Here is a 27,988-nt window from a genome sequence, read left to right as displayed (position 1 = left end):
AAAGGCTGCTCAAGTCCTTGAATCCCACCCTCTCATAATTCACTGTCAGCTCCTGTACTGGTATATTGATGCTCCTGTAAATTCCATAGAAAGATTTCACTTAGTGGGTTTTTCATTTGAAAACGTGTCTAGTGAAAGATGAGAAAAACATGCCAAGATTTTGTTACAGTTTTCTTCTCTGAAAAAAATCTCTTTTGTGAATGTATATACAAGCAGATTGTAAGATTGTTCTTAAAAGAAAAATAAGTAGTATAAAAACCGCTGTGTGCACTCAGCTGACTGAAAGTCTAGGCTATGAAATAACTGCTGCGTTCTTCATCAGAGCCACCTCCTCCTCCTGGGAAGGTTGCTTGAGAATAGTTGAATGGGAGAAAACAAGCACCTGTTTCAGTGCTGCGTGACGAGGTCCAGCTCCAGGATGGGGCACCTTAGCAGCACAAATCGGTGGTCAGCCCAGGGCAGCAAAGAGACCGTGCTCGGCGAGACCCTCATCCCTGTCCACGGAGTCCCCCGGGTTAATGCGGCTGGTGCCTTACGTAGAGCTGGTGCGTGTGCTTGTGATTCCCCCACCGGCATCCTCGCCTGGCGTTCGCCCCCTTCCTCAGCATCCCTAGCAGGGATGTGCTGTTTGGTGGGGCTTGCGCTGGGGGCAAAGTGGAAGGTGACATGTGTGACAGTGACCTCTGGAGAGAGGCTGCAACTCTAGCCATTGCTTTGGAGAAGGACCTGTGGTGAAGCTCTCATTCATCACAGTCTCTCATTAGTTTCTGCCTTTTCTGAAGAGACCCAAGTGAAGAGCTACTGCCCTGCCATCCCCATGCCTCCTGCTGTGGCAAACCCGCGTCCCCAGCTGTGCTGCCCTTCCTTGGGAAATTGTCCACCCTCCCAGTGCTAGAGCAGAGTTCAGTTTCCCTGGGGCAAGCATTTGCTCAGATTTGCTTCTGGCTAGCTGAGTAATCTGTGGGTGTTTTCGCAGACTTGACATTAAATTGTGAATTCAGATCTGAATTTCTTCTACAAAAATTAGGAGTATCTGGATCTGCGGTTGGTTTAGACTAATTAACACGCGCTTTAAAGCACTAGCACTGATTTTGGAAAGACTGTCAGGTGTGACTGGTTCTTCCTCCCATCTTTTTACCTTGTGTCCTGCCTGAAAGAACATCTGTAAAATACAGCAACATTAAGCTGTTCATGAAGTCCTTTGTAATCAGCCAGGCTGTGGCTGCTCTGGGTGTTTGAAGGGGGAATGAGAACTTTGTAGAGATCAGAATGAATCTGTACAGCAGCAGGAGGCTGCAAGGTGCAATTGCAACATTTGGTACAATTTCTCCTAATATCTGCGTGGGGAAGCACGCTGAAGTCCCGGATGCATGCAGCAGGCACCGAGCTCTCTTCCCTTCAATTCAGAGTAGTGCATTTGTAGCTTGCGAGAGACCTCAAGCACCAAAAATATATATGTATTAAAAGAAAATCCCCAGAAAGAATAAAAAGCATACAATAGTGCAGGATCAGGCTATAGCAGAGAGACCCTTCGTGTGAGGTACAAAAAGGAATAGTGATCCTCAAAACCTGGAGTTTAGGCTGTAGGCTTTTCTCAGCAAGGAATATATCCTGTGGTTGTGCTTCCATAGGTGAGCTCTGCTGCTCACCTCCGGCAGCCCGCGCGGATCGGTGTTGTACACCTCGTGTGGCTGCGGTCCTATTTCAGAACTTGTGGCCAAAAAAAACTCTTTTGACTTTTAAACAAAGCAAGTTACCAGCTGTATTTGCAGACCAACTGCATAGCTGGTGCAAAAATGCGGTTGCCCGCCTGTTTGGTAGCGTTAACCACATGGAGCAAATAGTTTCAACTCTCCTAAAACTGCTCTGGCTTCCTGTTTGCTTTGTGGTGCAATTAAATGTGGCTTTTTTTCCTCTTGAGCAAGGGGAGGAAAAGGGAGGGTATTCTAGGCCTGTCTGTAGAGTGGTGAGTACAGTTTCATAAATGTTACTATTTACTGAAATGGCCAATGTTTGTGCGATGAGGACCCAGGAGGGCAGGCATGGTGTTTTTCTTTCCAGATGCCCCTTCCGCAGTCGAAAGCGTTCCTGCTAGGCGATCCTTGAAATAAAGGCGCTGTGAGGACAGTATTTGCTTGTCTTCCTCCTCTTCCTCCCTCTGTTCCCTTTTCCTCCCAAAGATGACCAGCTGCCCCAGCAAGGCTATGAACGTTGCCTAGATCTCTCGTGCCGTGGAGAGGGGGTTTTGGAAGGGAGCTGGTTGGCATTTGTACAGCTCGTGCCTTTAGGCATGTCCGTTGTGCAAAGGGGTGCAAGAACAGTGTACCTGGGGTAAAGAAAGATAGGGAACAACCTGAAAAACGAAGTGAGGATAAATGCCAAGTGATGGAGCTGTGAACATCTCTGGCAGTAGAGACTGAAGGTTTGAAAAGATTTTGTTGAAGGGAAGGGGCTTTAAAAAAGAAGGTATTTACATGAGTAATCATTGTAACTTGGGGATGGTCAAAAGATGAGTGGAGAAATTTGCTCTGGCTGTGGTAACTGCGCAGCGCACAGCAGCCCCTCGCCCTGGTCGGCTCTTTTCGAGCCGGCATGCACAACTTAACGCCTGCCGCAGGGTACTGCTAGCCCTTCTGCGCAGCGCTTTCTTCAAACCTCTAAGTACTGCTTTGCTCTCAACAGCGCAGAGGAAATACAACCAACTTACCATTCCCTTCTGCTCCTCCTGGAGGTCTTGGGCCCTTAATCTAGTGGGTTGCAACTATTTTTTCTGATTTTCAGTTCCTTCTCCTCTTTCCTACAGTTCCTGTTGTCCAATTTCTCACAAGCCATGCGGGCAAATGTTCTTTAAGTGTTCAGTGCAATCTTACGTGTGAGACTTGAAATAATGAATAGAAAAGCTGTTGAAAAGGGGGAAAAAATAGCAGAACAGAAACCAGAATTCCAGTAAACAGTCTGTTAAAAATATCTTCAACGCATGTCAGTTCCCATGATTTAAAATAGACAGAATCTCATCTTTAAAAGGTCACATTAAAACGTGATAGTGGATTCAAAGAGAGTCGAGGAACAAATGTTTCAACAGTCACATTTTGTACTGATTGTAAGATATCTGTGTTGCCAATCTGTAATGTTCAGGGGGAAAAAAATCATCAGATTGCCAGAATAATGAGCTCTTCTCGGATTATAGCGTGGAATGTATACCCTGATCGCACGCTGCCCGCGGCGGACGCTTTAGGAAAAATGGTGACTTGGGGACTCGTAAAATTGGAGGACCGCTTGGGGCCACGCGCTAACACTGTGTCGGAGAGAGAGGGTGTTCGTTTCCACGTGCGGGGAGGGAAAGAGTTAAAAACACAAATCCAGGTTCTCATTTGTGACCCAAATTGTGGTAGGCACTTCTCAAGTGCAAGAGGATGTGTGTGAAAAGGGAGAGACTGTTTTCAAATGAGCAAATGGTCTTTGGATATCTAATTGCTGCTGAAAATTTAAGGAGATGGACGAGAGCAATTGGTCTTCGAGCGCTGAAAGAGTTTCTCACCTCCGTGTGCCGCTCCTTCAGGAGTGGCTCTTTTCCCACAACCAGCCCAGAAACGCGAGGAGCACCCGGCGCCGCTTGCAGGGCGACTGCTGTGCGGGCCCAGCGTGCGGCGCAGGGCCACGTGCCTGTGGTTACTGGTGCGCGGCGCACGCTGGGCAGTTACTGCTGCGCAATGCCCAGTTGTGCGCTGGCGTGCAGCGCGCAGCCACTGGTGCATGGCGGGCGGCGTGCACCGCACGGTTACTGCTGCACGGTGAGCGGCCATTGGCGCGCAGCTCAGGGTGCGCGGGGCAGAGCGGCTGGTGCCCAGCGCAGGGTTACTGGTGCGTGACGCGCAGTTACTGGCACAGGGGCTGCGGGTGTGCGGCGCACCGCTGCTGGAGCGCGTGCTGCGGGTGCGCGTGCTGCGGGGGCGCGTGCTGCGGGGGCGCGCGCGCCGCACAGTTGCGGGCGCCGCACAGTAGTGGGCGCGCGGGTTGCGCGCGCGCTGCACAGCCCGTGCCTGTGCCTGCGGCCGGGCCGCGGCCGCCCTTTGCGGACGGTGCCGCGGGGCGGGGCGGCGGCGCCCCCACCCCCTTCCGTCCCTCCCCCGTCCCTGCTCCCTCCCGCCTCCCCTCGGCTCCCGCCGGCCGGCGCCGGGGCCGCGCCGCGGGTGCCGCGAGGGGCCGCGCGGGAGCCCGCCGCGGGGGCCGGCGGCGCAGGTGAGCGGCGCGCGGGGCCGTCGGCCCGTCAGGAGCGGCCGTTGGCGGCGGGGGCGCGGCGCCGTCGGCCCGTCAGGAGCGGCCGTTGGCGCGGCCGTTGGCGGCACGGGGCCGTTGGTCCCTCAGGAGCGGCCGTTGGCGGCGGGCGCGCGGGGCGCTGTTGGCGGCGCGGGGCCGTCGGCCCGTCAGGAGCGGCCGTTGGCGGCGCGGGGCCGTTGGTCCCTCAGGAGCGGCCGTTGGCGGCGGGGGCGCGGCGCCGTCGGCCCGTCAGGAGCGGCCGTTGGCGGCGGGGGCGCGGCGCCGTCGGCCCGTCAGGAGCGGCCGTTGGCGCGGCCGTTGGCGGCACGGGGCCGTTGGTCCCTCAGGAGCGGCCGTTGGCGGCGGGCGCGCGGGGCGCTGTTGGCGGCGCGGGGCCGTCGGCCCGTCAGGAGCGGCCGTTGGCGGCGCGGGGCCGTTGGTCCCTCAGGAGCGGCCGTTGGCGGCGGGGGCGCGGCGCCGTCGGCCCGTCAGGAGCGGCCGTTGGCGGCGCGGGGCCGTCGGCCCGTCAGGAGCGGCCGTTGGCGGCGCGGGGCCGTCGGCCCGTCAGGAGCGGCCGTTGGCGCGGCCGTTGGCGGCGCGGCGCCTTCGGCCCGTCAGGAGCGGCCGTTGGCGCGGCCGTTGGCGGCGCGGCGCCTTCGGCCCGTCAGGAGCGGCCGTTGGCGCGGCCGGTTGGCCCGTCAGGAGCGGCCGTTGGCGCGGCCGTTGGCGGCGCGGCGCCGTCGGCCCGTCAGGAGCGGCCGTTGGCCAGTCAGCAGCAGCCGCGGCGCGACCGCCCAGCGCCGAGCCGGGCCCGGGGGCGGCGGTTCGGTGGCGGCTGTGCCGCCCCGACCTGCGCGCTGTGTAACTGAAGCCCCAGCGAGCTCTGGTGTCACAGCGTGTCCCCCTTGCTCTTCAGGCTGCTTCGACAAGCTGCAGGCTTCCTGGGGAGAGCCACCTCTGCTTTGGGAAAGCGATGGTGTGCGCAGCCCCCACGGTCTGCGGGTTTCAGCTCTTGCTGTGCTGTCCCGCTCGCAGCAGCAGGCGGGCGGCAGTAACGCTCCCCCTCGGTGTTTCTGGTGCACAGGTGGCTGCGGTCTTCCTCTTCACCGGCGAGCTGGATGGAGACCTCTCATAGAGCATCCCACCCCGTGTTTGCCCACAGCACTGGATGGAAGGGTTTTGGCCCACTAGGATTTCTTGCTGCTCTTTATCCGCAAGGTCTGGTGTTCGACATGTTTTTCTCCATTATTCAGAGTCGCTCAGAGATTCATGTGTGCTGGGCAATACCTAACGAGCCTTACCTTCTCTGATGTTGAAGTTAGGCTGCCCCAGCTAGTTGTTAGTAGTGATGGATGCTTCTGCTGTGCTTTTAGCTTTGGACTGTGTCCTTTGGCAAGGCATAAGGACTTTTTAGGAGTTCTAAGAGTCCCTTAACAGCTGAGCATAGTGTGCTCTATGTACTTGAGACAGGAACCTGAAAGTAGAGAAAGCTGAATGCAGTCAGGTGTCATTAGAAAGTCCTACCTTATTTTTATTTTCATCAGCAAGATGCATTTGTTTCTGGTATTGTCGGCTAACTAGTAAGAGTTAAAAGACTAATTTCAGCAATGGTGTCTTAAGCGAGAAGCTTTCGTTAATCACAGTCTCCTCCAGCTTCAAGACGATGCCTGTGTTAGCAGTAATTACCAGCACACAAAGATCCCAAACCATTTTGTTAGCATCAAAGAGTTGCAGAATCCTTCATGAAGTATACTTGTGAGGAAGCCATCTATGCAAAGTATACAGCAGGAAGCTGAAAGGTGGAGGAGTTAGCTGTTTGACACACCAAGACACTGTCGGGGTTGGGAATAGAACTTTGCAGATTGTCGTTTATCCAGCTCTTGCTTTAACCACTAAATACACTGTTTCTCACTAGATGCTTCCTCAAAGCACTGAAACCATGGTTTAATGACTGTGAACTTGCCTAACAGGCTGCTTCAAAGTTTCCATCAGGACAAGGCTGTCAAGTCCTCCTGTCAGATGCTTTTCTTATTCTCTGATGTTCCTCTGCCTCTCTCTAGTGATGCCATTTTACTTCCGGAATGAGGTATGGCCTTACACTTACATTTCTCTTCAGTTGCTTTACCTGAGCTGCTCTTTCTCTTCCTCTAGCTATTACTTGTGGTTGGATCTGAAGTCCTGCTTAGCTTGAATGATGGTATGTTACTTTGCTCTTTTTCTAGTTGCACTGAAGCTGGAAGCCCTGTAGTACTGCAGCTTGTCGTTACCACCACACATACATTCTGCTTTCCTATCTCCTTCCTTGCTGACAACTCCTTTACTCATCAGCGCTGCACACAAACAAGGTTAGCTGCAGTCGAGATTACATTAGTGTAGTTCTGATTCCCATTACTTTTCTCTGAGCCTGTTTTATGGGGGTTTACGTGTGTAAGGCAGGCACTGAGCACTGTAACCTCTCAGAAGGGAGTTTTTGTTTCAGAAAGGGAAAGGCACAAGCCAAAGGGATTCTTTGGATCCAGTGGCTGTTCTCAGCCTGATCCTTGTAGTCATCACAGCTAGAACACCTCCTTACAAGTGGCAGAATCCATGGTGAATACGTTGGTGGTTCTCTGTCAACATCTTGATGCATTGAAGATGCTGATTTTGCCGCATAAAAACCAATTTGTACCAGCCTTTCTGATAGGGAAAGGGATGCTCTGTGGTGTTTTAAAGGCCTGAAGCGGTGAGTGTGTGCATTATCGTCCCTTACCCAGTTATCCTGAGCAAATTGTATTGTACCTCTGCTTTAGGCTAATGGGTTGTATAAGCAAAGTAATGAGTAAAGGTGGGGGCTTAGAAATCTCTAATAAAAGGCATCATAGAAACAATATAACTGAGTGCCCACTGTGCAGACGTTGAAAGAACAGTAGACAGCTATTGGAAGAATGAATGGATCAGTGTAGGGAATTGTGTGGCAGGATATGAGATATCAGTGTACAAAACGGAAAGCTGATGATGTGCAGAAACCTTTATTTGATTTTTATATTTATTAGAAGTTAAAGTCTTATTATGTAAACTAAATAAAGTAGGTTAGAGTATTTAACCTAAGGTTTGAGGAAATTAATGTTGAGCATACCAGAGCATTAATTTGGGGGGATGTGCAGTACTTGAATGCTTCTCAACCTTACAAGGGGTCTTAGATTTCTCCTACTACTTCAGCCAAGTTTTATACTTCTATGTACATTTTGGAGGAGGAACCAGAGACATTTAGAGCTCTTAGGTTTGTGCTGAAGGTGCAATACTCTCCCAAGAAATAAAGGACAGCAGAGAGGGCCTGTAGTGTGGCTGGGCTCCTCATCTGCATTTTATGTAGAGAGATGAATGGAAATTATAAAGGAAGCACCTTTTTGACACGTGAGAGTAAAACCTATCCTATTAATACTTTCTCCAAAATTAGTGATGCAAGCAGATATTTGAGAAAGCATCAAAGCCACTCCTGTGATGTAGAAGGTTGCTGCTGCTTGGCCAGGCTCAGAGTCATTCTCAGTGGCAGCCTGCAGAAGATGGCTATGAGGTCTCAGTCCAGTTCACTCTGGGCCACCTGGGCTGGCCCTGCTCTCTGGCTGTCTCCACAGATGTTTAGAAAGGAGTCAGCATCAAGTCAACATCTGCTGCCTCGAGGGTGCTCACTCAGCTGGGGTGAATGGGGCAGCACAACAGACCCTTGCACCTCTGTAGACAGGCAAACTCCGAACTCCGGTGCCTGGGGCTGTGTTTCTAGCATCTTTCTCCAGCCTGTGTTCCTTATTCCTAAATGAATAAATAGGTTGTCAAGACTTGTCAACAATTAGAGCTGCAAAAGCCAGTCTTGCTTTGAGCTTCTGCTAGTTTTATCCACCTTGGGGGAATGGAGCTTGAAACAGGGATTCTTACATTGTGCCACGAGGGAGGCAGAAACAGCTTGTTCACTCTGCATAGTAAGGTTGAGTGAGCTGGGACCTAGGTGTGAGTATCCAGCTAGCCCTGCAAGAGGAGACCCCCTACAAAACTCCTACCCATGGTCACAGTTTGACTTGCTTATGTTTTTCTAGAGGCCTGTGTTTACGTGCTCTAAGAGTTTTCCAATTCAGTCTGTTCTTTGAGGGAAATTTAGGGGTTAATTTTGTGGTCTTTCACTGCTCAACTGGCTGGTCTTTGCCCTCAACGTTCTGTAAACAGCTTCTATCAAGCACTACAGCCTGGGGGTCTGTTTTACCCCTTGACCTTCTCTTAAAAAAAAAAAAAAAAAAAAAAAGTGAGCACAAACTTGAAACATCTACAGAACACTCTGTGACCTAGGTCTGTGTCTGTGAAAGCTTAGGGTTGGTTAAAATCTGCTAAGTGTATTGGTTGTGTGGTAAAGATATGCCATGTGTATGTGTACATAAAAATTCCCGTGGTCTCCTCCCCCAGCTAAGTTGATGCCTGCAATGAAAGTGACTTCCTGCTGTCTCCCACGCTACATGCATCACCTGAGAGCTCTGTGCCACTCACTTCTTATAAACTTGAAAGGTATTTTTGTAGTCCTACGGTTTAGTAATTTTGTAATCTCTTTGTAGGCGTTAGAGCTTCCGTGTCTGTCTAAGGCAGTAGCCTCACAGAGGTTTGTGGAACACTACTCCGGGTGTGCTAGCTAGCTCGCTGTCTTTTTTTTTTTTTTTTTTTTCATTCTCAATAGCAGTTTTGTTGTAAACACCAGAGCTGTGGTTGATAAACTTTATAGGAGGAGATGGTGTTTGTGCTTTCTATGTTGACTGATGGTTTAAATACTGACTGGGTAATTTTAAATGCATCTCTTACATCCTGCATAAAAACAGTCTTTACGTACAGCTATGCAATCTTCAAGGTGTGTTATGAACTCAAAACATACGTTACATCCTACTGCTGATGTTGTGCCTACATGCACTATGTGGCATCCAGTAATGTTGGGCTTTTATGTTCTGTCTCCACAGGTGAACGAATGGACTAGCCCTGTGTAAATGTCAACTTTGTCCTAGTCCTTTCTCCTCTTTAGGAAAGCTGTACATTTCTTGCCTTTGTTCTAATTAATGCAAGATGAAACCTTAAGGAGGGCAAAGCAATCTGCAGCTTTGTTGCAGAATAATGAACTAAAGCTAAGGGGAGAGAGGAAGCTGAGGACTTACCTTCACTGGAAAGCTGGAATTTTTGTCTAGTGATTTTTTTTTCCTTTCTTTTTCTGTTTTTTCCTTCTTTTTCTACCCAGTGAGAAAGAGGTCTGGGCATTCTGAGACAGATATATGGCCCATAAGGCTCTCAGCAAGGAAGTGGTTAGCACCAGTGGATGCAGCTTTCCAGATTGCTCTTCTAGGAAATGGATTGAATCGACATCTCAAAATTAGAAAGTTAAGGAGCAGCTGTCCTCTACTAATAGCTTTTGCTGGACAGATTTTGAACCAGAGATGGGGTCACTGTGCCCGTCTGTATTTTCATTCCTACTCTCCTGAGAAAGTTGTTCTTGCACAGATTTTTGTTTTTCTCTTGTATTAATATTCCACAGTGCAGGAGTTCCCATGAAAAGGGAATTACACTTGAGTTCTCTGGGAGCTGTCCACAGTCAGGGTGGAATAGCTTTCTGTTTGGACCCATGGAAATCTGTTGTTGAGTACCTACTAGGTACTTTGGAGTCTCTGTGACAGCATTAATTTCTCTTCCTCTTCTGTTCTCTGAGAAGTCCGAAGTGATACCAAGCTCTGCAGTTTGAGAGCTTGTTTATCTGCCAACTGAAAGAAGCAGCTGTGGCAGCCCTACACTTGACAGTACTCCCAGCCTGCGCTTTGCATCAGTCGGCCGATGGCACTGTCTGTCCCCTGCTGAGTGAGGGTCTCCCTCTGAGATGTGGCTGGTCACTTCTCACATTTGGTTAGCAACATCTGAGGTTCCCATCAAGTGTGCATGCTTCTTTCAGCAGAGGAACTGGAGCCCTGCCAATCTCAGGGAAATAACAGAATAATATTTTGAGTAAACTACATCTTATTTTCGTATCTGCAGCCATGTCTGCAGTGTTGCCAATGGGACACTGCCTTAGTGACTACTCCGTATGCAGTACTTTTTCCTGGTGCTATGTGATTGCAATTTGGTAGATAGCCTTTCACTTGTGGTTTTTATGGTTGTGACCTGCCCAGGCAAACACACCTGTACACACGATGGGGTCATCTGTAGAGCAGGATTCTGTACAAATGGGCCCACGAGGGAATTGCTCCCTGAGAGAAATGAAGAGGTATCTGAGATCCTGCAGGTTCTTCAGATGTTCTGTGCATGACCTACAGTTCAGGGCTGCATGAAGTCCACACAGCAATCTGTTTGGCCTGCATGAGGGCCAGGCCTTTAGCCTGGACATGTGCATTGCTCTGACTTGTTTGGCCACCCAAATGAAATGACTGTCTGGCCAGTCTTGGATGGGAGGGTATGTGAGTGCTAGTAGAGCTCTGTGCGTTCTGGTTGTTCACACTGCTTCTTTGCTCCTGGGGGCCAAATGTCGCATGCATCCTGGCTTGCTAAACCTTCTGAGATGGTTGTAGTCAGAAGCAAGCAGCCTACAAACAGCCTACAGCCTTACAAACAAGTATTTAGGAGTTGAGGGGAGATGTGGCTTGTGGTGGAACAGTAAGTATTCTAGGAAGATGTAGATGGGGGAATGTGGAGGTATTTTAGCAAGAGGAGGATGTTTTGGGGTATATTACATAGGAAGAGCAAGAATTGGGGGTGTCCTGTGGTTGGAAGGGGGTGATTACAGGACAGTATTGATAAACAGGAGTCTTTGATAGCCTGTGTGCTCTCTTGAGATGGATTGCATCCTAGTAAAATACAGATTTCTGTCTCAGCCTTGCTTGCCTGAGCTTTGAGTAATATGCAAGTTGCACAGTAAGCTAACTTGTCAAGTGTGGATTGAGTAACTTGAACCTCAAGCTACCAAACCTGCATGTCAGAATCCTACCACAATGTGGGATTTAAAACAGGAGTTTGTATATCCACCAGAGTAAGAGTCTGAGATGAAGTCAGGACTTTTAAAAGTTGACACCTACAATAGGGAATCCTTTTGTTTTATTACTTTTTTTTTTTTTTTTTTTTTTTTTTAGGCAGCTACAATGAAAGGCAAAGAATGTATCTCAAACAACTTCAGTAGTTAAATCCTGACAAAGAGGGGTGCTACTGGTTTTGGCTACTCATAAGTTTTGGCAGAGTTATCTAGAGAAAAGGGAATTGTGATTGCTATTACTTGTAAGGTCAAGATAGTGCAAACAAGGCCACAGCCTGGAGAATTCTATTCCAATTTCTCAAGGCAAAAAGGAGGATGAAAGTGGGATAGATGCCTTATCCTGTCCTGGATTGGTGCAATATGATCAGTCTGTGCTGAGCTTTGCTTAGCAAAACTATGAGAGATGGCAAGTCCAGAGTGATTCTTCCTTTTGCATATCCACCTCAACTTTTCTTGGAAAAGTCCTTGTGCATCATAAGATAATGTGTGTGTTGTCTTTGGGAAGATAAGGGATTGAGCGATTGAAACTTGATGTTGTAGTGCTAAGATACGGTATTTTGTATCTGATGGGACATGGCATCAGGTAGAAATCTTCAGCTGAAGGCAGCAATATAGCCATTGCCATCTCTTCTGTCTTTGCTGGTCAGGAGTGTCATGGTAGTTTGTTGCTTTTGTTGCCACTAGGAAGGGCTGAGGTAGCTAGCAGGTATTCTAGAAACTTACTCATTTTATTGTTAATGAACATAAGGCAAGGCAAGCTTGTTTTGCTTTATTCAAACTTGTAAACCCTGCCTTCTCCCCATTTTACTTTCCTTCCTCTTAAGGCACATGGGTGGTTTTGTGGTCTCTGTATCCGGTCTCTGTGTGATACAGCATGTGCACTGAGGAAGCAGGACAGATAAAACATAGCTCATATTTCTGGGAATCCTTACTTCACTGCTGATGGGGAAGTGTCGTGCTCCCAGGCACTGGTAGATAAGATGCTAGGCTGCTTGTCTACTGAAGCATGGGGCTGGCTTACAAGTAGGTGCTTGCAGGACTTCATGAATTGGAGAATGTAGATCTTCAGCAGCATGCTGCTAGGTTTCTTTCTAAATTTGTACACTGTGTGAGAGCTGCAAGACATATAAGTTGTGAATTGAACAAATTTTACACTGAATTTGCAAACTGAGAATAAGTGACACTGTTAGAATTGCTCAAGGCATATGCAGAGTGAATTTAGAACTTGCAAAGAGCAAGTCTGGCAGAAAACTGAGGCCTTGGTTTCTATATCCAGCAGCTAGATACGCACCCTCCAAGCTATGCTACTGACACATGTCTCTGCTGACCTGGTAGGAAAACTCCCCTGTAAATGAGGGGGAATTTAGTCAGGTGAGCTGGTTTCTCTGCTGAGGTAGTTGAACAGGGTTATTTAGAGCCAGGTATAATACAAGGGACTGTGTTGTAGGAACTAATGCCAACATTAGCTCTTCCTGCACCTGAGGGCAGCACTCTGCTGCCTGTAAACTGTGGAGGAAACTATAATAATCTTATACTACTGTAGTGTTTTGCTTATGAGCAAATGGACGGAGCTCAAGGGTGTTTCTGAGTTTGGTGTTCATGCTTTTAAGAAAGCAACCATACAATGGGCTTCTGCTGAATGCCTTTTATTTTAGCTATTCATGTGTGCATTTATCCAGTGCTTGAAAGCAACAATTTGTACCCCATAGCATCCAGATTCTTTTTCTGTCTTGTGTTCTTTGGAGATACTGGGAATAAACTGTAGAGCTCTGCAAAATAAAGGGATAAAGATAGATAAACGAACTCCTTTTGATTGCCTCGGGCTTAGACTTGTTTTTTCGTGGACTTTTAAGGGAGGGAACTATAGTGGAGTATTATTTGTGTGTGTAAAAATGCATGCATACTCAGAACCAGCAATAGCTATTTCTCTTACTGCAGTCTGGAACTTGGCTCTGGAAAAACAAAATGCAGCTTGGGGAATGTACTCTGAGGATTATGTTACAGAGCCATGGGCAGAGCCTCATTGTTTCTGTTGGCTGCTTAGTCCTAGATGAGCTATCAGGACAAGTGTCTTTGTTCTCTAGTGAAGATAATTCATTAACATCTTTGACAAACACAGGGTGTAGATACAAAGACCAATCCAAAAGAGATTAAGAAAGGTTTGCTTTGAATTGGAAGCAAATTCTGTAGTGAGAGCACCTTGGTGGTTTAAGGTACTGGCCTGGAAATTTGTTTCAGGTGCCAGTTTTCCTGAGGTATGAAGATATGCTAGTCTTCCTTTGTTTGGCTTCTTTTCCACGCTACCTTTGTACAATGCTCAGCACAGATTTGAGTTGTGCTCTGAGGAGTTACTATGTAACGAATAGCAACAGACTCGTTTTCCCCCTTTTTCTTGCAGGTTGTAGCTAAGAAGTGAGCAGAATGCCCCCAGGCATTTACTGCCCTATGGAATTCTGGTCCAAAGGGGAAAACCAAAACATCCAGGTGGACTTTCTGCTGCCCACAGGCATATATTTAAACCTCTCTGTGTCCTGTAATGCCAGCTTGGGCACCATCAAGCAGGTAACAGCCTTGTTCTCTGCTCTGATCTGCAGTCTCCTGGAACTAGGAGTCTGTTCTTGGGAGTATGTGGGGAATTGTGCTTGGTCTTAACTCAGCACCAGTTTGGTTTCTTCTGCATTGCTTTAGACAGTTCCTTGTAATTGACTCTCTGAGAGCCCCTCCTTCATGACACAGCCTCTGCAACCCACTAAACTCATGCCTAGTTGCTGAGCAATGGGGGGCTGATGGTGCCAGTGGTACAGAGGTCAATCTACTGGATGTCTGACCAATGTTGAGATGCTAGTTAGTTTTTGAGTAACTGTGGAATGAGGCCAGATTTGAGTTGTTAGCATGGGGCAGATGGACTATATGTTCAAATACTGCTCACCTGAGCCAATCAGACCCCAGAATGGACTTTTTGTTACAAATGCCCTTGGGTATGCAGATACAAGGAAGAGAAGCCACTCCTAAGTAATCAAAAACCAGTGCTGGACTATCTCAGAATATTCAGGCAGTTCAGCCTAGCTGCTTCTTGCCTCACAGAAGCTGAATCCTAAAAACTGAGACTGTAATGAGAGAGAATTTTTTTCTTAGTGTTTTATTTGAGGAATAAAATGCTGTAGTGAAACTGTGTAAAAGAAATGAAACTACTTTCTTGTTTCCTTGAACAGGAAGTAGGGGTAGTGGAGAGTGAAGGAAAGCAGAATGGAAAAGGTTTTCTTTGCAGCAGCAACCTGGCCTAGATGAGTCACAGATCACAAGGGACAGAAGCACAGTGCCAGATTATTCCAAGTTTTCTCATGCTACAGTTTTCGGATCCCCCCCAAAAAAAAAAAAACCCAAAACAACAACAACAACAACAACAAAAAAAAACAAATTGCAAGCAGAGCTGATTGGTTTAAGCTGTTAAGGTCTGTGTTTTTCAGCCAGCACGTTCAGTGGGTCACATCAAAGGCCTGTCTACCTCAGGATTTTGTCTCTTACAGTAGGTACTTGGAGAGTATATGAATAGGATACGAACAGTCATATGTAAATGTAATTTGCTGAGAGGGAAGGGTGGTAGAGGATTGGACAGAATTCAGAAGATTTAAGAAAAATTCTGAGCTTTGTCACAAATTTCATGTTACTAGGGGAAGTTACTTGATCCACTCCAAGTTACTTCCAGTGGGAATAACACCTTTATTTCACAAGGCTAGCAGTCAGCAGATACTTACTGTGAGGCATTCAGGTGGGAGTTACTTAAATATGAAGGCAGAGGGATTTACTTTGCCTGAAACAAATGGCAAGTGCAGAAAAGGAAGTCAGTTAAAGTCTCTTGCAAATAAATCTAAAAGCAGTTTAGCAAGAGTTGCAGCCACCAAGCTTGGCTGAAAAGCAGCCTATGATTACAGATCAGGAATGCTGTGAGAAGGTTTTATTCTCCCTTCCCTTTTTGGAATGGCGTATCTGGGTTTAGCAAGGTTGTGAGGTTGACTTTAAGAGGACGTTAAGAGGAAGATGAAGTCCTGGCAGCATGATAGTAACTGTTTCATTGTGCTGTTGGTCTGTCCCAGGTGGTGTGGCAGCATGCGCAGTATGAGCCACTGTACCATATGCTCAATGATCCTGAGGCCTATGTGTTCACATGCATCAACCAGACAGCAGAACAGCAAGAGCTGGAAGATGAGCAACGGCGACTTTGTGACATCCAGCCCTTCCTACCAGTACTGCGGCTTGTGGCTCGAGAAGGCGACAGGGTCAAGAAGCTTATTAACTCCCAAATCAGCCTACTCATTGGGAAAGGTCAGTTTTCCCCCATCACTGGTCACACCAGCAGTGTGGCAGGTGTGTTGGCTATAGGTGAAACATGCTGCTGTTCCAGATGGCATTCCAGCTATAGAATGATGACAGAGCTGTGCTGATGTAGTAGGTGGACCTAGCAAGTCAGGTCCCTAGTGGATTTGGTAGGGGAACAGTGTGTGTGCAGACCCGAGAAGGGTGATCTTCCCTGCTGGTAGAGGGCTATAATAACTGAGTCAGTGCAGTTGTGCAGAATAAATAAGCAATTATTAGCAGCTTGGCTGACTTTTCTTCTTTTGGCTAGGTGTTAAGCATGTGTTTAGGAATCCTTTTTCACAGTTGATTACCAAAGGCTAATCACCCCTTTTAGGTGCAGATGCTTATTTTACCTTTCTTTCTTACTCTTCACATAGGTTTACATGAGTTTGATTCTGTGCAGGACCCAGAGGTGAATGATTTCCGCATCAAAATGCGCCAGTTCTGTGAGGAGAGAGCAGCAAAGCGGCAGCAGCTTAGCTGGGCAGCTTGGATGGAGTACAGCTTTCCTTTGCAGCTGGAGCCGTTGGCCAAAGGCCTTGGGACTGGCCCCCTACAAACCCCCACCAAGAACATTTTTGTCAACGTCAGGTTTCAGTCTGGCGGGGTAAAGCACAAACTTTTCGGTGACAGTGTGTGACTGGTTTGTGCTTTCCTTTCAGGCATTCAGAGACAGAATAACGTGTGTGGACAGGGTTTTCATGCATTCAATGTTTGTCTTCATTCTCCAGACCCTGTTCCCTGTGGATATGGTTGAGAGGGAGTGTTTGAGCCTCCAACCGAGGAACTCCAAGGGAGCTGTTCCCTTTCTTGAACATGTTACATGTCCTGGTTAGCTAGCAGCTAGTGTGCACATGTGGTGGCAACTTTTTATTTATGAGTGGGAAAAGAGTATAGAATCCAATATATATCTTTCCTTTCAAAGCTTAAGAGTCTGCTCAGTTCATGTTCAGCATGCACTACTTGCAGGAATTGGTCTGTGTTGCCCATGGGCCCCTGTTCTTCCTACTACCCTTGGTTAATGCTGTTTCTTGCATGTTGAGCCTGGACATGAAGCTGGAATCACCCCTGGGGAGGAGATGGGCCTTTGAGTGGTGTATTTGAACACAGCAACCCTAGTCACTATCTGCTTTGCTGGTAGAAAAGCAGTAAGAATACTTAGGACAACTTGCAGCCACACATATTAGTCATAGTGCTTATACTATGCTTGAAGTTTCTGATTTCCAGCCGTGTGCTTGCACTGCTGAAGCATGCTGTTGCCCAGTTTGGCAATCATCACTGTGTGTGTGTGTGTGTTTAGAGCGTAATTCTGTCTTCCTAGCCCTCTTTACTGTGTCAGCAACAGGAATGTTGTTATTTTCCAGCTGACCTTTTGTTGCTCCTTGTGGTGATTTCAGCCCTTTACTGATATATGACAGCATATGCTGTGTTGTTGGGATTGCAGGAGAGCTTCACTTTCCAGATCTCCCCAAAGGAGTTCCCCATCACATTAATGAGCTATGCTATCAAGAAGCAGGCTACTGTCTTCCGCCACGAGACTATGGAGAGCCCAGAGGATTACACCCTCCAAGTGAATGGAAAATGTGAATATCTCTATGGGAACTACCCTCTGTACCAGTTTCAGGTGAGCCTTTTCTCTTGCTTTGCCAGTGAGTCTGTTCCCCTGTGCCCCTCCTCTTGCTGAGAGGATAGGGTGAGATGTGTTATCCTGCATTAAGGAGATGGTGCTGTTTGCAGGAATGCAGCCCTGGTAGGGCAAACAGCTGTCAGGAATGCTGAGTCCTCAGCAGTTTACCGTAGTGTAGCTATTTGAGTGGGTGAGTCAGCTGATGAAATACCAGGTGTAATGCACATCCCATTCTTGGTATTATCAACACGTGTCCAGTGGGATGTGGGTTTATAAAGTAGAGGATGTAATTTAAAACTGAATTTTGATGGCTGCTGGGTCCTTTCCATATGCTATCCACCTGTTCCGGCTTCAGCCCGTTCTGCTTTGCTTCACTGCCTTTGCCTGCTTCGTGCTGTTTCATCCATGCTGACTCTGTCCTGTCTTTGCAGTATATCCGCAGCTGCCTGCACCGAGGCCTAACACCCCACCTGACCATGGTACACTCCTCCGCTATCATTGCTATGAGAGATGAGCAAACCAACTGCATTGCCAACCCCCCAAAGATGGCTACCAAGCCTCCCCCGCTCCCTAAGAAGAAGGTAAAGGACGTAGTGACCCAGCCTGGTCACCCTCAACGCATCTGTTGATGGAGAAGCTAATGTAGTCTGGGAACAGCTACTGTAGAAGTTGGTTCTCCCTGACTCTCTCAGGACAGGTTTCTAGCAAGGTCCCAAGAGCTGGGGATTCCCAGTCTTCCTGCTTCCTCCTGCAGTATGACGTATTTTTTTTCTGTTGGGGCCAAAAGCATGTAATGAGAGGTGAATTCTGGGAGTAGCAGGCCTAGGACCCAGGAAAACTGATGTCTTGCTCTCAGCTGCTCTTCAGAGTAGTTTTTCAGCTTTCCCCCTTGCAGCCTCATTCAGCCTGGGTGCTAGCGGGAGTGGCATTGGCTGGCTGTGGCAGTGGGTGGATGCAGAGCATATCTGGGTCCCATGCTGTCCCTGACATAGAAACAACATGCGGCCTTGTTGCTGTCTCAGAACCCACATCTGTAAAATGGAGCTTTCTTTGTAGAACACCTTTTGGATTGACAGTGCTGTTTAAGAACTCTCTCTCAGCTAGTGTCCACAGTGCCTCTCCTGAACTGGATCCTTGGGTGTGCATTACCTGTGTAGGTGCAATAACCCCACCTAATTCCATCTCAAGGGAACAGAGGAGTTAACAACATGGAAATAAGAGGTAGTCCTGCTGTTTTGGGAGGCACTGGGTTGAAAAGTTTTTGAGCTGCTTCTGATCTGAGCTGTTCTTTCTCTCTAGCCAAACTATAGTTCTCTCTGGTCCCTAGAGCAGACCTTCTACATTGAGCTGGTGCAAGGCAGCAAGGTCAATGCAGATGAGAGAATGAAGGTAGGTGTCAATTCAGGGCTTTTTTAAGGGGAGGAGGGAGGCAGCTTCTAAGCTGCAGGGCAACAGGAAGGGGAAGGGACCTTGCTAGCCAGCAGCCCAGCAACGCAGCAGTGCATTCTTAGAAACATCACTCTGCAAGAGAGGGATGCACCACAGAGCTACTGCTCTGTGGTGATGTTTGCTTGACAGTGGTGTGGAGGGGCAGAGAAGTCTGCAGGAGAGCATAGGAGAGGAAGTTCAGCTCTTAGAGACTGATGGGAGAGGTGACTGATAAAGTTAGGGCAGAAGTTAGGCTACAGCAAAACCCTGGGATATACAAAGGGGGCAGGTCAGTGAGATGAAGGGGAATGGCCACCCTTCAAGAAAGGAAGAAAACAGGACTAAAGTATATGAGATGTGTAGGGGTCTCCAGGGCAAAGTTTTATGAAGAAACAGGCAATGAAATAGTTATTGCTTCTGTACAGAGCCCCAGCATTTGTGAGGAGTTCCTCCTGGGAAGGACTCCTTGGAGTGCAAGGGCTGTGATTCAGGCTAGCCAGCAATGCTGTAACAAGAAGCAGAGCTGAAGGTAGGCTTGACCTATCAGCTATACAGAGAGACCTAGCAAACTGCGGAAGCGATGCAGATTTGCAGGCAAACGTGCCCAGAGACAACACGCTGTTGGCACTATGCTGCAGGGTTGGGCCCAGACATTTCCACAGGCCATTCCCCTTTGCTATCAGTTCGCTTGCTGTTTGGCATAGACACTTGCCTAGCTCGTGGTGTCCACTCCTGCTTTTCAGCATCACTGAAGTTCCTGAGTTTTCACAGCAACTTAGTGGGCAGGGTTTGCTGAATATTTATATTGCCTGTTTTTTACAGGATAAAACTTGTAATACTCTTAGCAGTGGGTTACCTGTGCATTTTGCAATGATCAAGCAGCTCTTGCAATCTCTACATGAAATAAAAAGATAACAATGCCTTCGCTGAAGTTGAGTAGAGGGAGATTAAACTACTTTTTAATGCTTCAGTAAATCAGAGAAAGAGATGGGAGTAAGATGTCCTATTTCCAGGAGTGGACTGACTCTCCGATTCTTCTAATCAGGCGTTCTTGGCAAACAGATTGTGTCCCTATGGATTCATGATGTTCTCTTATTTCTCCTTCCCTTAGCTGGTGGTGCAAGCAGGTCTTTTCCATGGCAATGAGATGCTGTGCAAGATGGTGTCAAGCTCTGAAGTGAATGTATGCTCAGAGCCAGTGTGGAAGCAGAGGCTGGATTTTGATATTAACATCTGTGATCTTCCCCGTATGGCACGGCTCTGCTTTGCCCTCTATGCTGTCATCGAGAAGGCAAAGAAGGCACGTTCCACCAAGAAGAAGTCTAAGAAAGCTGTAAGTAAAGCCCGTAAGGGTTTGGTCAGGCTTGCCAAGGCTGGAGGTACAGGATGCCATTTTGAGACAAATGCCTTTTGCTTTCAGAAGATTTACTAATAAAAGAACTCACAGAATGATGGTCTGTAACTTCCTCAACAGGAACAGGAAACTGAGGAGTGGCTGCCTTTAGGAAATGATGTTTTAACTGTAATTCTTTCTCCAGAAAGACCATTAGGAAACATACCCAGCACATAAATGCATATAAAGTGGAATCATATGTGTTGGTTTCTCTGTTTTGCTTTTCCGCAACTTCCTCGTTTTATAGCTGAGGTTAAAACCATCTTGTATATTGCATCTTCTTTCTAGTAAAGTCTTGTCCTTCACCGGGCAAATCAACAACTAAGAAAGGGGAGGAAAATGAGGAATGTAAATGCTGGTTACAGCAAAGCTTTAGGTGAGGTAAAATTTTAAGTGCAGAATCTTCAAGGTTACTGCTTAGATGCTGCAAACTGAGTATGGCTAGTGTTAAATTCACTTTGGAAACTTGGTTTATGCTTCTGACTCAGAGATGTGGTGATTTTTCTCCTCTGTCCCCAGACTTCTAAATCATTAATAATAATTCAATAACTAAGAGTAAATCTAAATGCAATCTGTAATTGAATACTGGTTTCCTGGTGCTGTAACTTCAATAAATGTGATGCCACCAGCTCTTTGCATTTGGAGACTTTTGTTTGTGAGGAAAAAACATCCCTCTTTCTCTGTAAATGATCGTTTCTGCAGCCATAAAAATGCTATCACTATGCTTTAAACAGGGAATTAGTCATGCTGCTTTTACTAGAGTGCAAATAAAATTGAAAGATTGACAAATGCTGTCATAGAAGATTTTAGTAAGCCTCAGTTCTACTAGCTTCTCTGTATTGCTGGTAGGTTCATTGAGCTTTACTGCCTTGGCATCAATAAGGCTCTCAGGTTTACAGTGCATTAATATCTGGGGACTTCAATGCAGTCCATGAGTCCTATTTGTATGGACTGTTTCCCAGGTTGGAGATTTCAGAGTGGAAACATTTTGAGGCAGGGAGCAGGATCAAGCTTTTATTGTTATTTTCGTTCTTAAGAAAAACAGAGCTCAATTCCTGCTAGAGGATTTTGTTGAATAGAATATCTGATTCATCCACAGGCTGCATTTTTTGGTTGCCACACAGGAACAATTTTCAGTTTTGAAGCAGTCAGAAGGAAATTCTGCTGTTTTAATTGACAAAACAAAGCCAGCTTGGTTGGCTGAGTTGATAGGATCTTGTTTGCTTGTGTTCCAGCAATGGGTAAAGGTGCCTGCATTCTAATAGACATTTAATGCAAAATTTGCAGTGTTTGCTGGACCTGAACTCTGCAGAAATGGATTTGTCTGTAGCATTGTAGCTCTGAGTGATCTTGTTTAAAATAGTTGGTGGCTGGAGGTTCCAGTCAAGCTGCACTCTGATTTTCATTACTGATTAATAACTTTTTTATTACTGCTCAGTATTCGGAGGTTAACTACATGCATATTTTCTGTGCAGACAGTCCAGATCAGGAAGGTGGGACTAAATCATTTACTTCCATAAAAACAGGCAAGCCTGCAGACTGACTGGGATGAGTCAGAGGGTTAATGTCACTGATTGGCTTTCAGTGTGTCTTAAGTCATGCAGGAGATATTTCTGTCCTTGTGATGCTGAATTGTTGCTCTGCTGGACCTTGTCCACCAAAATCCTGTCTTGCATTTTGGCAGGCTCTGTGCTGTGGTTTGATGGCATTTAGTTTGATGGAAAGGGTCACTGCTAGTGGTGGTATTGTTTGACTTCTCCCCATGGTCTGGAAGTTGATGTCTCAAATGGGATCTTGCTGGAGATACTTAGTCTAATCAAATCAATTAAAAGATTTATGAGAGGCCATTTGGAAAGGAGTCATTTTGTTGTATAAAGGGAAAAAGCTGATATTGCTAGCTCCCCCCAAGTCCTTTGACGTGCCTTCCGAGGAAGGATGATTTATGCTCTGAAATGTTACAATGGAATAAGTATCCTTACTGTATAATTGTGCCCACATCCTCACTGTGGATCTCTTCAAATACAATACTGTTTGTGGGTGCATCTCACTAGAATTTTGCCTCTCAACCTCTTGGCAAGTCAATTTTTGTGCTAGAGCACACTTAAGCCTCAGTGTTTTTGAGCAACTTGGTAAAATGCTGATGTGGCTGTAACTGTTATGTGAAGCAACTGTTCCATTTGGGGAACCTGAGTGCAGGAAAACTGTTGCTCAAGTGGCAGAGAACTGGGTTGGAGTGGGGAGATGGATTGTCTTTTTTGGCCATGTCCCGGTCATTTTGCTTGCTGGAGTCTTCTACCTCAAAGGTGAGCCTGGCTTGTGCTATTGAGTTTTGGGTGTGTGGGTAGGGTTTTTTTTTTTTTTTTTTTTTTCCCTTTTTTTTCAATTTTTGGGAGGGGGGCTGAGGGGAGCATGAAGTTTGAGTTCTATAGAAAGATAGTGCTTATTGTACTATTATCTGATATACTTAGGATTCTTTGTCTAGTTTTCTGAACTCATGTCTACTGCCACATTCTCTGTTTCAAAGTTAAGGTAGTTCTCCTTTACCTCAAGATGTGAAATATATGAAACATTTAAGTTTTAGCACCTTCAAATATGATTGACTGTAGAGTCGCAATGCCTTACTGAAAACCTAGAGATTCTTCAGATGTGTGAAATGGTGGGGGTGGGAGAGTGGGTCAAACATGAGACTTGTTTGTGGGGAGTTTTGATGCCATTCAGCACTACAGAAAAGACTCCAGCTTCTGTTAAGTACCAAGTCTTATGCCATCTTGTATTCTGATTTTAGGTGAACTTAGAAGGTAGTCAGTCAGACATGGCCAGTACGTGGGGTGGTGTAACTTTTACAGCAACTCTTTGTGATGAAGGGGTGACTACATACTCTCGAATATGAAGTTAACGGCTTACAGCATTCTGCGTAGGGGTTTGCTTTGCATAGGTTAGTTCCTCTCTTCCTTTCATCCAGCTTTTGCAGTCACAGCACCCAGACCAACTTCTTCCTTTTGCCTTGCAGGACTGCCCAATTGCCTGGGTAAATGTCATGCTTTTTGACTATAAGGACCAGCTGAAAACAGGAGAGTGCTGCTTGCACATGTGGTCCTCCTTTCCAGGTATGTCAGGAGCTAGAGCTGTTGTATTGTTCTGTGTCTTTAATCCTCACCACAAAGATAGGCTATGTCCAGTGCTCTGTACTGCTTGCTGTCCAGTAGGTGGTAGCAGGGGCCAGAATAGCTCGGCTCAGAATAATAATGTTACAGTAACACACTGTGCTTACAGTCCCACTACAATTACTACTCTGTATTGCAAGAGCCCTGCCAAGATGAAGGCCTTATTTGGTTTGGCATTGCACACGTGACGTAAGAGGTAGCTGCTCTCCTAAAGATATCACATGTTCTTGTGTTGTTATGCCAGGAAAAGTGACCTGCTCAGGCCAGTGACAGAGCTGGAAAGAGTTCTGTGCCCTGCTTTCTGTGTCAAATCTTCAGAAGATTAGAGTTTATGAGTTTATATATTTTGCTTTTCAGATGAGAAAGGAGAACTTCTGAACCCCATGGGTACAGTACAGTGCAACCCTAACACAGAAAGTGCAGCAGCCTTGGTCATCTGTTTCCCCAGCATTGCATCGCATCCTGTGTATTACCCATCATTTGAACAGGTAGGGAACACAGATGCTTTTTGAGGAGATTCAGAAATCTCCCTGCCCTTGCTGGGTGCAGGAGTGTACAGCACCACTGTGTCTTGGGCAGCCATTGACAAAGGATCAGGTACAAACAAACCTCATGAATGGGTATTTTTAACCAAAAATGTGTCTCTTTCTCTTAATCTAATACACCTTTGGGCAAATAATTTTCAAAGTGTGAACTACTGAAGTAAAGTTACTCTCATCTGTGAGCTTTTGTTTACACATAGATTTAACCAAGCTGCCTTTAAATTGCAGGCAGCATTATTGGGCTCAATAGGAAGAGGAATAAGGAGAAATGAGCGTAAGGAGACAGCTTCCTCCTTTTTGGCATAGCGTGCTAGCATGCCGCATGGTACAGGAATTTTCCATCTGTCACTGCAACTAGCCAAATATTAAAAAAAGAAGAAATGTGCCTGCTTCAGGAAGGGCAGGAGTTCTGCTCTGCCAGGGACATACACTTACTCTCCTGTGATGCATGCTCTGGCTCAGAAGCTTTAACAGATTATGCCAGTGTGCAAGATGGCTTGGGCAGTGCTGTCTGTTTGGCAAACACACATCAGTTCCAGGAACCTGGAATGGCTTGCATTAGCCTGGAGTTCAGTGATCAAAGCCTCCCTTCACTGGCCGTATGAGTGTGAATGTGCCCTTCTTAAGGGGAGGACTCATTCCTTGATTCTTGGTACTACTGGGAAAAAGGCCCATGGGCAGTTAGGTTCCCCGCAGAGCACATTATCTGCACCTGGGCTATCAGAGAAGTGTGACTCCCTTCTCCAGAGGTGGCAAGGGACTGGCCTCTTAATGTAGCGTAAACAGCTGAAGCTATGATGAGCTAGGATACAGAGGAAATGAGGAGCCTTTCTCAGACTCTGTATTTGTGTACCAGCTGCTGGAGTTGGGGAGAAATGGAGAACAACCCCGCACTGCACTGGAAGACCCTGAGGAGGTGAGTCTCTGGCATCAACAGTTCTGCAGTTGGCTACTGTGCAAGCCTGGTTTCTTAGATCAAGTCATATGTTGCCATCTTACCCCCAGCCAGCCTTTTTTCATTAAACTGGGCCATGCAACCTTGTGGCCCCAGTCCTATAGTGTCTCCTTGGGCTGAGCAATCCCTCTGGGTTGAGACTAAGCCCACTTGTGTATGCTCTTTCCTGTGATTTTTCATGAGCAGAAATTGCAACTGAAAGAGATACTGGAACGGAGGAGCCACACTGAGCTCTATGAGCATGAGAAAGACCTGGTCTGGAAGATGAGATACGATATCCGAGACCAGTATCCACAAGCTTTGGCAAAGCTCCTTATCATCACCAAATGGAACAAGCATGAAGATGTTGCCCAGGTGAGGATGCTGGGGCAGGAGAAAGCAAGAAGTCTCAGTACTGCAGGGAGGGGTTGGCAGCCAATCCCCCCTATTTGACAGGTCTTGTATGTATATGTCACTGCACTGTGTCTGAGAGGCCAGCTCAGCAGGGGATGTTTGGCACAGTCCCTACGTAGGCAGCAAGGGCAGTAAGGTTTGGTGTTGGCATTGCTGAAGCTGAGGAGAATTTTCTGTTCTGCTGCTGCTGTGTGCTGCGTAGTATCCCAGTGCCTCAGTGGTGAGTCAGTCCTTCTGACTCTGTGCTGTACCAGACTCAACCCTCTGACCAGCAAGGGGAGTATTTAGGAAGCAAGAAATTGAAGACAAGAAGAAATTGGCTAAATTCACAGCAAAAAAAAAAAAAAAAAAGGGAGCTGGACTGGATATTCATAACTAATAGTGAGAAACCAGCACAGACTACCTCAGGGGTGGGGGTCAGTGGATTTCTTTCACTGAGAGTGTTAGGTGTCAGATAGGGATGGTCTCTGTGCTGTTCATTCCTCCTTATTTCAAGAGCTTTGGTAGGACCTTCTAAAGGTCCTTGTCCAGCCTCATTGTTATGCTGAAGAATGAGGCTTTCCCCAAGGAGCTTGTTCCGCTCACTACTCACACCACAGCAAATGTAGCCCTGCCGTGGACTTGGAGAATGACCTCTCCTGTCAATCTAAAAAAAAAAAAAAAAAAATTTAGACAAATGGATTTTGACCTGGCATCAGGAAACTGGCCCTGTAAGATCTATAAATAGTGGCTAAGAGTGAGAAATTTTTCTTAGGGGTCTGTTTCTTCCTCACTAGCATCTTAGGGGCATGTAGACCATTGTCTACATTTGTCACACACACTCTCTCTCTCTGACACACACACACACACACACACACACACACACACACACACACACACACACACACACACACACACACACACGCCTCTGCCTTTACAGATGATTTCCCTGCTTCAGACCTGGCCAGAGCTGCCTGTCCTGAATGCCTTGGAGCTGCTGGATTTCAGCTTCCCTGACCGTTACGTTGGCTCCTTCGCTATCAACTCATTAAAAAAGCTGACGTAAGTGTTCACAAAGGGCATGGGAAGCCCCTTTCTAATTACATTTAGGGCTGCTGAAGGGGACTGTGGACGAGATTGCTAGTCTTTTAAATATTTTTTTCAAATACTGTTGATGAAATAAAGATGATTTTTTTTCTTTTTTTTTTCCTTTCTGTCCTCAGAGATGGTGAATTGTTCCAATATCTGCTACAGCTTGTCCAGGTGCTTAAGTACGAATCCTACTTAGACTGTGAATTAACCAAGTTCCTACTGGACAGGGCATTATCCAACCGCAAAATAGGCCACTTCCTATTCTGGCATCTAAGGTGAGGAGCAAAGGTCTTAGGCCTTTCTCCATTTTCAAGTGAAACCCCCATTTACTGGATTCTTGATTGCACTGTGAAGTGAGAGAAGCAGCTTGTGTGTATGCTGGTGTAACTATTTAAAGGCTGTTGGCTCTCACTTAGCTGGTATCTTTCACTGAAGTATTCGTGGGATTTCCTTGCTGTGATTGTCAAAATCCAGGAACCATCAAAGCTGCCATTTTTGTAGTCATTTTCAGTTAAGGCCATCGCTGTGTCCCCATTGCTCATTCAGCAGATGTGAACTGCTGCTTTTTCCTTGGGAAACTGATTGAGGATTATTTCAGAAGGACAAAAAAAAAAGAAAAAAATCTTTTTTCTTTTTTTTTTTTGGGGGGGGCAGGGCTGCAGGCCTGTTGTTTTCAGTGTGTATGTGTGTCTATATCTATATATAAATATACATACATATAAAAGATATGCATGCCTGCAATTGAAATTTACTTTGGATATTCATGACCAGCTGCCAGTTCTGAATCATAGGCTCTGAACTGTCCTTGCTCCCTGAGTGGTTTTTCAAAGGCATAGTTATCAATTTAGTCATCCAAAAAGCTTTGTCATCAGTTCAGGCAGTGGATTTTTCAACAGGACATTCTGGGGTAGATGTTTTCTCTCTACAGTACATAGATGAAATCTAAACAGCAAAGTTAATTTCCCCTCAGTGTATGCTGGCCTGAATGGGAAAATTAGTCATTCACTGCAGTGAGTCAGGTTTGCTTTAACCTCCCTCCTTTCTCTAGGTCAGAAATGCATGTACCGGCAGTCGCCTTGAGGTTTGGCCTGATCCTGGAGGCATATTGCAGAGGCAGCACCCACCACATGAAAGTCTTAATGAAACAAGTAAGAATTGCTTTTAGCCATAAGCAATGATTTTGCTCATGCTTGGAGCTGGATCTCAGCTGTTAGCTTTTGCATTTGTTAGCTTGTTAATATTAGTCAGTAATAATAATAATAAAAAAAAATCCTTGTAACTGCTACCTATATATTTTTTTTGGCATGTCCTATTAAGAGCCTGGAGTTTCCCTATCATGTGACTTTTTTCATCTCTTACTTGCGCAAAATCCAAACAACAAGATGCATCTAGAATGGTTTGAAATGTTTGAAGACCAGCACTGTTACTAGTTCAGTTGTAATGATACCTCATTATGTAGGCACTGTTCACAGTTGGCTGGCTGGCTGCTTCAGGTAGTACACTCTTTTCTTCAGTTGTCTTTTGGGGGGCAGGGAGTAATCCTGTTAATTACCCACTCTCTAAAAGTTTTCTGTTGGTTATCAAGGATCACTGTACCTACCTCAGAGGTGAGAGACACCTCTTTCTTTATATGAGGTCATACTTAAGATGTGCCCCCAAACCAGTGCTACTTGTATTTTCAAGACTGAGTAGAGCTTTTGCATAACCAGAACTCCCGAACTGCACTGCAGGACAGGGGCAATAGGGCTCCAAGGCAATGGGTTTCCTCACTTTTCTAGCCAGTGCAC

General features: G+C 46.5%; 1 protein-coding gene across 3 annotated transcripts in view; it reads left to right on the top strand.

Moving 5' to 3' along the window:
- Positions 1 to 6,527: 6,527 nt before the first annotated feature.
- PIK3CD (phosphatidylinositol-4,5-bisphosphate 3-kinase catalytic subunit delta) overlaps positions 6,528 to 27,988 on the top strand; it is a 33,729-nt gene continuing 12,268 nt past the window's right edge. Inside the window, exons 1-15 of one of the 3 annotated variants that reach the window (XM_062593350.1) lie at positions 6,528 to 6,602; positions 13,671 to 13,834; positions 15,367 to 15,595; positions 16,006 to 16,235; positions 17,073 to 17,252; positions 17,687 to 17,836; positions 18,555 to 18,644; positions 19,795 to 20,016; positions 23,087 to 23,183; positions 23,598 to 23,728; positions 24,639 to 24,698; positions 24,924 to 25,091; positions 26,068 to 26,171; positions 26,333 to 26,476; positions 27,250 to 27,349. In XM_062593350.1, coding sequence (XP_062449334.1) covers positions 13,694 to 13,834; positions 15,367 to 15,595; positions 16,006 to 16,235; positions 17,073 to 17,252; positions 17,687 to 17,836; positions 18,555 to 18,644; positions 19,795 to 20,016; positions 23,087 to 23,183; positions 23,598 to 23,728; positions 24,639 to 24,698; positions 24,924 to 25,091; positions 26,068 to 26,171; positions 26,333 to 26,476; positions 27,250 to 27,349 — 2,046 coding nt within the window. In that variant the 5' untranslated portion in view covers positions 6,528 to 6,602; positions 13,671 to 13,693. Of the gene's footprint in view, positions 6,603 to 13,670; positions 13,835 to 15,366; positions 15,596 to 16,005; positions 16,236 to 17,072; positions 17,253 to 17,686; positions 17,837 to 18,554; positions 18,645 to 19,794; positions 20,017 to 23,086; positions 23,184 to 23,597; positions 23,729 to 24,638; positions 24,699 to 24,923; positions 25,092 to 26,049; positions 26,172 to 26,332; positions 26,477 to 27,249; positions 27,350 to 27,988 lie in introns of all 3 variants that reach the window. The other 2 variants (XM_062593349.1, XM_062593351.1) reach the window with 2 other exon arrangements.

This window comes from Rhea pennata, chromosome 22 (assembly GCF_028389875.1).
Source record: "Rhea pennata isolate bPtePen1 chromosome 22, bPtePen1.pri, whole genome shotgun sequence".
In the NCBI taxonomy this organism is placed as follows: domain Eukaryota; kingdom Metazoa; phylum Chordata; class Aves; order Rheiformes; family Rheidae; genus Rhea; species Rhea pennata.
The sequence above is the reverse complement of the archived record's forward strand: the minus strand, read 5'-3'. Positions and strand labels throughout refer to the sequence as shown.